This window comes from Thermobia domestica, chromosome 11, assembly GCF_964235325.1.
Source record: "Thermobia domestica chromosome 11, izTheDome1.hap1.1, whole genome shotgun sequence".
Taxonomy (NCBI): Eukaryota; Metazoa; Arthropoda; class Insecta; order Zygentoma; family Lepismatidae; genus Thermobia; species Thermobia domestica.
This window is the reverse complement of record NC_137464.1, coordinates 36,221,861-36,232,096: the sequence shown is the minus strand read 5'-3', so window position 1 is coordinate 36,232,096 and position 10,236 is coordinate 36,221,861. Positions and strand designations below refer to the sequence as shown.

General features: G+C 36.2%; 1 protein-coding gene across 2 annotated transcripts in view; it reads right to left on the bottom strand.

Moving 5' to 3' along the window:
* FBXO11 (F-box protein 11) overlaps positions 1–10,236 on the bottom strand; it is a 51,307-nt gene that overhangs the window by 3,643 nt on the left and 37,428 nt on the right. For both annotated transcript variants that reach the window (XM_081730369.1, XM_081730368.1), the window contains exons 8-10: positions 9,659–9,879; positions 6,014–6,232; positions 1,844–2,051 (exon numbers count right to left, since the gene is read on the bottom strand). In XM_081730369.1, the coding sequence (XP_081586495.1) occupies positions 1,844–2,051; positions 6,014–6,232; positions 9,659–9,879 (648 nt within the window). The remainder of the gene's footprint in view (positions 1–1,843; positions 2,052–6,013; positions 6,233–9,658; positions 9,880–10,236) is intronic.

Genomic DNA, 10,236 nt, shown 5'->3' with positions numbered 1-10,236 from the left:
AAAATCGTTGGTGAAAGTTATTGAAATGGAATTAGGCATTCCTCAAACAACCGCATACCGCATTTTGACCGAAGTTTTGGGCCTTAAGAAGGTTAATTCGCGGTTTGTACCACACAAACTCACCGAAGACCAAAAAGCTGATCGAATTGCTCATTGCAAAGACATCGTTAAAAGTGCTCGGCAGGATCGAAACTTCTTGAAATCGATTGTAACTGGTGACGAGACGTGATGTTTTGAATATGAGCCCGAAACAAAGCGGCAAAGTGCTGAATGGAGAGCGCCGGATGAAGGAACACCCAAAAAAAAAGTCGCTTGGTGAAGTCAAAAGTTAAGGTGATGCTGATTTGTTTTTACGATTCAAAAGGAATTATCCACAAAGAATTTGTTCAGCCCGGCCAGACAGTCACTGGAGAGTTTTACTTGGGCGTCATGAAGCGTTTGCTGGCAAGAATTCGTCGTATTCGGCCCGAATATCGCGAAATCGGCAGTTGGACTCTTTTGGACGATAATGCATCATCACATCGTTCGCGACTTGTAACTGAATTTTTGGTCAAAAATCACATTATTCGGTTGCATCATCCGCCCTATTCACCAGATCTCGCTCCGTGCGATTTCTATCTGTTCCCGAAACTGCATTTGGCGATGAAAGGAAAGTGGCACGCATCGATTGATGCCATTGAGAAGGCGACGACCGCCGTCCTAAAGACCATTCCAATAAAGGACATGGAGAAGTCGTTTGACAACTTGTTGGAGCGTGCAAATATGTGTATCGATGCAGAAGGGGAATACATTGATTAATAAAAATGATTTGTTCCAAAATGTACATTGCTTTTTTGTTTTTTTAAAACGTTCGGTTTCTTTTGGAATGGATGGTGTAGTACTGAAAATTGTATTTCAATTGGTCAACTCCTCAAAACTTACTGAAGAAAAAAATTACATTCTACTGTTGACTGTAGCAATTCGAACTTGGCTCGTTCGGCACATAGGATACAATGGTGTTCTTTTGTTTCTGTACAATGAAATTCCTGAACCACAGAGTTGGTGAGTAAGACGATAAAAATTATAAAATACACTTAAGAAAAACAACTGACTCTTCACATAATCCTCATTTACCTCTTTTAACATTATTTTCATACTCTTCTACTTTGAAGTTGATGGACGCGCAGTTTTGTCAAAATGATTGAAAGACATCAACAAAACCGAGAAGTACTGTATCAACCTATTAGAATTTGTATAATCTTTACCTTATTACATAACTGTTGAACCTATACCTCTTTGTGATTCTTAACTATGGTATGTAAAACGTGATTCACTTGAATTTTATTTTTTCCGTCTTTTATATATATATATATATATATATATATATATATATATATATATATAAAGACTAATGTTCAATCTAAGGGAATCACAACGGCAGATTTTAAGGACTATAGCTTCAATAACATTGGTTTACAAAAAAATAACTATTAACACTTCATGAAACCAAACATACATATTCTCTCATCATGTTATTCACAAATCACATTGCTTCATCACATGCTTTCTGTGCACATGTTCCCACGTTCGATTCCTGATGGGAGCAGTTTCGGATAAACAACACCTCAATAATGGTTTGGATCCTTTTTAAATTAGTAGATCTCTCTCATATAGCTTCTGTGTTAAGGAGTGCTACACTCCAATGAATCAGTCAATCAACCTAACTTTTAGAAAAATTTTCTAGAAATTATCTAGAAGCAATGATAAATCGACTTTTCCCCCCTCTCATTTAACTTCAAATACACACCTATACACCGCAATTTTCACTCATATAAATAAACGTATGTATCTCTCAACTGCTTACCTATCATGTCTTATAAACTCCACGTCATGTCCTGCATGACAAGTTTTTATGCAATTAACGCATATTGCGTTTCGATCTGTGGTATTACACGTTTGACAGCGATAGAAATCATGCATTGGAAAGGAAGTGTAACTAGAGATCTTGTACAGACATTGCCCGTTTGCAACTGCCTTTTCAACTGCATCTTGGTTATTGAAAATTCTGTTCCCTGTAAAATAGGAAAGGAAAATATATTTATTACATCATGAATTAATAATTAAGTAAGGATATTTGGTTAAACTACTTAAATATATGTAAAATTATTATATATTCGAAAAATATTGCTCAGTTTTTCCGAACAGTCTGATATCCTTTGAATTTATACTGTTGGGGTCAATATTTCTTAATTCAAATTAAACTTCTAACTTTGAAATTCTACTAACACTTTTCGGGTTCGATTCCCGGCGGGAGCTCATGTGGTTCGGATTCCACGTTAATCAGTAGGTCCATGTCTCATATAGCCTCGCTGCTGAACGGGACGTTAAACTCAAAATCTACTCTACTCTACTAACACTTTTCCAATCACGCACTGAGAACAGAACTAAGCACATCATGAATGCTGTTACCAAGATATTTAAGAAATATTTAGCTCACGTGTTTTCTCGTATTTGAAACAGATCGATCGATCTATCTATATCTATATATATATATATAAGGGTAGACAATTACCTTGATACCAAATGAAAAATCTATACAAAGACATTATTAACACCCACATAACTATCAATTTTTGCATATTTCTTGTGACTATAGAGGCCTCCGCTCTCATTCACTTTATCCTCTCCCTCATTTTAGTAAATGATAGCGAGTATGGCAATTACAGTTTGTTACAAAAAAAAATAGCACTACTTTGAAAAAAAAAAAAAAAACTTATATTGTTAATTCCAGCCCTCGTTGGTCACATACTATTCAACTGATCTTTATCTAATGTTTATGATGTGCTACTATAGTACATGTATGAACATTACATAAAAACACTGAGTTTTATTCATTAAGGGACCTTATAATCCAAAAAATAAATTTAATGCATATCTTTTATTATCACACTCTTTGTGCAAAGTTTAACGCTAAACGGTAGGTAAATTATTGAAAGTAAATGAAAAAAGAAAACTGTTTACACCACAATCTTTATGACACTTTAGTCTTCTGTTACACCGCCACGGACAGCTCTTGTTCACAAGTGTTTCACTTAATGTAATATCCAGTTCGAGGAGACAGATTCTAACCAATTCTTCTGTGATGTCTCCTAGACTGATAAATCTTCCCATGTACTTTTTATGACATAATATACCACAAATTCTATATAGGATTCATATCCGAAGAATTTGGTAGCCACCATAATCTTTGGAAATTCATACTTTGAAACCAGTCCGCTACACTCCGCGCTCTGTGTCACGGCGCATTGTCGTCTTGGAAAATGAAACAACTCAAATTAGGACCTGAAAAATAGTCAACATATGGTTGTAGTAACTTTCAGTTCAGAATGTTAATGTGATATGCCGCATTAACTTGTTTATTCCAGATTTTAATTCATCCTACTCCATTTGAAGTAAAGCACCCGCAAAACGTAACACTCTCATCAAATTTCTTTCTTCTGGAAACGTACTTTGGCTTTACATTTTATCCTTTTCTCATTCAAAATTTCACTCTACTGTAATTTGCAACAATCACAAACTTCTCATCCAAGAAAATTACGTGCCACCACTGTTCATCACCCCATGCTACTCACGAGCTCTCTTCTAGCGTTTACAGGGTGCCTACTAAAATTCCAAAATGAAATTTAGTGACTTTTTCGTGATCTTTTCTTTACCAAATCATAAAAGTTCATAACACTCTCGAGAGGAAATTTGGGTGCGAATTAGGCTGAAGTTTCATCCATGCAATAGAAGCGTAGTTTTGCTTGCGATTTGATAGCGTCTAAAGCCGACCACAGACATTTTTGTTAATGAATTTTTACGTTTTATAGAACAAAATTTTCCAATCTGTACTTACATTTGCACGGATTAAAAAAAGATCCAAAAGCTAAATTTCTTGACTTTCATAACAGTTTTCTGATTTCGTGACCGATAGACACCCTGGTTTACATGTTTATCAGTTAAAAGTGGGTTCTTTCTTAGTTTTCTTATGTAACCCTTTTTCATTAAATCTTCTGACAAGTCATTCAGCTTATATTATAACCTGCATTAGAATAAATAGCCACTGCATTTCATGTCCCTGGAGACTCTGTCTGATACAGCCAAGCGAAAATCCTTTCGATCCAATCTTGCAGTTGTTTTCATTTTCTACCACACTGTTCTCATACCATGCTCTCCTTGCTTCTCTATTATTCTACCGAAGATAGTATGATGTATACCTAGAATTTTCGGAGATTTGTCTATTTGAGTAGCCCTCACTTCGCAGTGTCAGAGTTCGCCTTTTGTTTACAAAGGCCTGTGTCACACACTTTTCTCATATTTCGAGTTTCTAGGGAATAACGAGATTCTACAGTGTCTTATTATGTACGTGATGCACTTCCGTTTAGAACGTAAATAAAACATGCACTTTACACCGCTCCAGAAAAGCAAACAAAACAAACATTAACCTTAAGTCTCAACCTTACTTAAATTGAGTACAGAGACACCAAACGTAAGGCATCTGAACTACTGTAACGCAAAATACTGCTCTGATCTTCCTCAAACTTAAAGGTTGTTGGAAACACCAAGTAGATACCAGTATGTTACGGAATGGCTTATTTAAATAGCAAATATAATGAAAAGCTTGCGGTTGCTCGTGCTAATTTTTTTTTTTTTTTTTTTTTTTTGCCAGACTAATTTTGAGGGTAAGAATCCATTCTGAGAGCAAGTGAGGATCACGGATTAAGCCCACCTCTGCCCCAGACTGCCAACTTCCTACCGTAAAACATGGCGATGACTGTTTATATGGGCCACGATTTCGTTAGTACTACTGTTACTCTTGAGAGACAAATCATTGCCAGTGATTATGTCAATACTTAAGTGATCACGTACATCCTATGATGCACCCTACATAAGACTTAGGTGGTGACAGTCCACTATTCAGGGGAGGTTTGAGGAACATCAGAATGTCATCCACTGTTTTTTTTTTTTTTTTTTTTTTTTCAAACACTAAAATGTTGTACTCTGTATTTATACGAGGGGTGTTCAAGTCAATCCGGGACTTGCTTTTTGACAGGATTAAAATCAAATTCCAAAGGTGCGGTAGTACTTGCAATAGGAGCTGGCAACTGTGTCCTGTTACTGGCAGATAGTACTTTCTTTGCACGCCAGTCCGGAGACTGTTATTACAGATGGCGGTCAACAGTGGTGATGAGTAAATAAGGGTACAAACCAGCTGAAATTTACAGAAGACTTCAGTCAATACGGTGATAAGACACTCGGCCACAATAAGGGGTTCGAATCGTAGTCAATGGTTTGAAGGTACTTCAAAGATGATCGTACATCTACCCGTAATGATTACGGTCGTGGTAAGTTACAGCTCACAGCAGCCATTCCCGGGCACATTCAGCGCATTGAACAGCTTACCATTGATAATCGATGCAGAACCTTATCGCAAAATCACAAAGGTGTGTAATTTTTCGTTAGAAACAATAACACAATAATTCATGTCCATCATTTGTTCTTCGGAAAAGTAACTGCACACTAGGTTTCAAAACAGCTTTTTATTTTTGATTGGCACAGAAGATAGTTACAGTAAATTGGCTACGAGTTATTACATCTCTTTTATAGTCTGTACTTAGCGCCAAATGATTTCCACCTGTTTGGCCTCCTAAAAGAATTCTTCAGAGGTAAATATTTTCACAGTGGTGACGAAGTGAAGCACGCTGTTTCAAAATGGTTCCCATGCACTGACACATCTTTCTATGCCGAAATTTTCCTAGTATTAGTTACATATTAGGCTAAATGGTTACCTGTAGGAGGAGTTACGTGAAAACATAAAGGCCGTTTCCACTCCTTGAATGTAGTGCTTATTATTTTTTTAAAAAATGTCTTCGACTGTCTTGAGTTCTCCATGTAAATTCTGTAACTCAAGTATCACTGCGTCAGATTAAATCCTGAATCAATAACAAAGAAATCAATACTAACTTTTCAATGTGGCTATAAAATTTCCACTTACCTCTTACAATTGGTTGCACACCACTTGCAAGACATAGGCCACCAAATCGATTATTAAAGATCTGATTATATTCTAACGTTGCTGTAGCGTTATTGGTGATTTCAACTCCTGCCGCATGACCATCGAATATACGATTCCGCCTCAATATTGGATGACTTTGTGTGGAAATTAAAACACCCGCTTGTGCATTGCGAAATATGTCATTTTCCTCCAATATGCCTGGAACAGAGATCATGGAAATTTCAATTAAGTAATCACTAAATAAATATTTAGTATATATACATATAACATTGTCCAAATCTAACAATTTTCGATTGTCCTATGTCATCGGCAAAATAAAGGATATAATGCAATGAAGAGATAGTTCAATCATTCTACATCGAACGGTACATTTTGTAGTGTCATAAAAATTGATGTAAGGAAGATTTAAAAAAAAAAAGTTAGTTAATTGACATCTCTCTCTCTCTCTAAGATTTCCTGCACTTATTCCCCGACAATCTCTTACTGACATCTAAATGAAAACACTATTCCTAAAATTGAATGACAGTGACGGCAGATGCTACGATATATGAACCGCAGGGGAAATGAACTTGGAAAAGTCAACAGTACTCGTATGTACGGTGAAGTTCGACACTTAAATCCCTCTAACATTTTTTTTTTTTTTTTTTGGGCTAATAATTTCCAAATAAATGGATCCATTTTAATACAATATATAATTTAAGATACCTGATACATTTTAAAACTTAGCCATTTCACTCAGTTTCTGGCAAGAGATATTTCATACGAGTTTTGTCAAGTTTCCAACCTGAGTGTACAAATTTAGTTATCCCGAATTAAAATAGTCAATCGTTATCCGACCAGTACTACACTATTTTATGCTTCATTTCTCAAGTCACCTTAAAAAAATACAAAACTTCGAGTTCATGAAGGACAAGAACCATTCTTCCTTTGAATCACTACTCGTGTTTGTATCCAAAACGTTCTGTACCCAGCAGAGTTTGTATCTGCGACTACGATGAACAAAAATTGAGAGAACAAACCACGAAGCAACACGGGAAGAAGTTAAAAGAAACTTTCTAAAGAAGTTTAAAAATGATTTTCAACTCGTTTACAGAAAATTGAATCTGTTAAAAATATTGCAATATTCCAATGATAGTACTTTCTGACTGTAGGTGAACTGTGGCATTGAAGAAAGATGATCGAGTAAAGATAATTGTACCTGCAGACGAATGGAAGAACGAATGCAGACACTGTTCATTAGTTGTCCCCAGCTTTATAGCCGTTCTGCATTCTTTTACACGTTTAGGATTGGCAATTAGATTTCTGGGCTTTCGGCATCTACGGCCATGTTAGCCCTTCATGCATGAGGGATGACGTCCCTCGGTGACTATATTACCTGAGAAAAGGGAAAGAACAAAGCGGTCTGAGATTTGTATGTTAGGTACAATTCCGGCATTTGTCTGGTATAAATAAAAAAAATCCCACTCAGGACAGCTGGCCTGAAAATCATTTACATTTTTTCGGCCGTATCTTCACCGGGAATCGAACCCGGGACTGTTCGCAACAAAGACGAGAGCGTTAGTGACTACGCTACGTTGGGCCACCTTCTTTTAAACGAACGTTCAAAAAGAAAGAAAGAAAAAAACGCAAATTACAGCGTGGTCCGGAAGTAAGTGTAGCCTAATTGGTGTTTTCTGACGGTTTTAGGTTTTATCCACGTTTGTTTGGTAACGTTGCTTGGCATTGTCTGGTAAAATTCCTGGTCAAAGACACTGTTGTGATACAGCAGGACGGAGCACCAGCGCACTTCGCGATTCACATGTGAAATTACCTGAATCAGACGTTTCCTGGCCGCCGGATTGCAAGAGGTTGTGCATCTTCACCAGCTCCCTTTGCCTGGCCTCCCAGACAATGCTCTATGGGGTTTCACTAAGCAAAAAGTAAGGAACATTCGATATCACACAACGCAGGAGTTACGAGCAGCTATGGAACACGCCTTCACCCTCGTGACTCCGGAGTATTTCCGCAACACATCTGCGAGAACCTGGTGCAGAATTCGGCTGTGTTACAACATGGATGGTGAACATACCGATGCTTATGACTCTCAAAACTCGAAGGTAACTGTGTACAGACATTCTGCCAGTTTACACTTGGTGGCTCATTCAGTATCTTTTATGACACAGCTTTTTTTCTCTCGCCCAACCTAGCCTTCTATGTTCTGTTTACAAGGGGTTACTATTCATTTACATTATATGCTATCACTGACATTTAGTGATATCAACAATAACGCTGAATAGTTTGTATCCATCGTGTAACTGGACAATTTTGATTGTAAACTACTTATATACTGCGCAACGATCAGAGGAAAAGGGAAAAGACTTGTGTTTATAAACAAGTAAATTTCGTTTCACATGAAACTATGTAACTTTCGACCTATAGTTGTCCAACATTCTAGTCAGAACTGATAAAATTGATCAATTCCAGTTCCAATAGGAGCCGGACACTACTCTTAGGATACTGAATGGTATTAAAAACCCATTTCTCGCTCTCTCTCTTACTGTTTTTGCTTTATGAACATCCAATATTATCGACAGATTGCTACTACTTCTGGTTTCAATAGAGGAATTAAAGTCGAGATTGAACCTATTCTTGAGACATCGAATTCACCATTTCTCGCAACCTATTACAATTTTTGCTCTATGAAAATATGATATTAAACTAATTAATGCAACATCAAACTCATATCAAAGAAAAAAAATCCCAATCTATTATCGTTTCTCCTCTATTGAAACTAGAAGCTGTAGTAAATTTACTAACATTTCCGATTTCAGTAAATGGTCTAAGGTAGAAGTGGCATGTTCTTAAAATATAGAATCCATGTAGGAAAAAAAAAAGTTTCTCGCTATTTCTTCAATTTTCGCTTTATGCAATAACACTGAAATCGGACAGTAATTTCTGACACTTCTGGTTGCAGCAGAGAACAGAAATGGAACTTATTCTTGAGAGGCTTAATTCATATCAGAAAATAATTTTTAGTTATCTCCTACAGTTTTTGCTCTCATACCTGCCGACAAAAAGCCGTTCTGTAGGATTTTCTACGCTTATACATAGCATAGTTTAGAAGTCTAAAACATTGATTGATATTTTTCTTTTTCGTTTACTCATTTACTGTCATTCAAGAGAGTATCCCTTGTAATTGTGATACCAAATTAAATAATTAGATTACCTAATCTGATTGTGATAATTAATTATTATTATTAAGAACAGCCTTTAGCTTCCGTAAGTACATAGATTATTATTAATTACATAAAAAATGTATCTGAGTACTATCTTACTAACTTCACATATTTAATATACAATTTAAAACGACAGGACTGGCAATCCTGCAGAACAGTCAACGTCTACACTCGCTATTTGTAGTGAGTTATGGAAGTAAGGGGAGGGGGAAGCACAAAGTGTGTGGCTTTGACGGCACTTTTAAAGTAACAAAATATAGTAGACATCAAGAATATTACGCAGTCCACAAAGTTTTCACGTTGATCATGTCATGTCTGGCAGGCAAATAATGCAATCCTAACAGAAGCCTACTTCTACCATTGACCTTAATTTTGTATATTTACGTTAGATACACGATTTTCTACATACCTTTTCCACCATTGAAAATGCATATCCCTCCATCTCGTCCGTCGAAAATTTTATTACATTTTAGGGTTGGATTACTGTCAGTTTTGATCCAAACGCCAGCCATTGCGTTGTCGAAGATCTCATTTTGTTCTAACAGTCCAAGCCCTCCGTTGTAAACAAGAACTCCACCGTTTTGACCACCCCAGATCTTGTTGCCTCGAATAATAGGATTGCTTCCCGTCCTAAAATTTCAAAAAATGATTTTAATTTTATGAGCATTTTGTATTATACGGCTGCATGTAATACATGAGAAATTGTAACATTACATAAAACTAACAGTTACAGAAAAACTAAAATGAAATAAATTTTGGCGAGAAAGGAACTTGTCCAGTGATCATATGAAATAATTCGTTCACAATAACATACGCCATCTGGAGGCGTAATACATTTAGAAAGAGACTAATGAGAAGGTCATGCTAGAGTTTTTAGAAATGCCAATACGTTTTTGAAAGCTTTTTATCTAAGGGTAAAACAGATTACGAAAGATTATAAACATACAAAATGAAATTTAAACATTTTTTTAGAAATAATAATTTCAA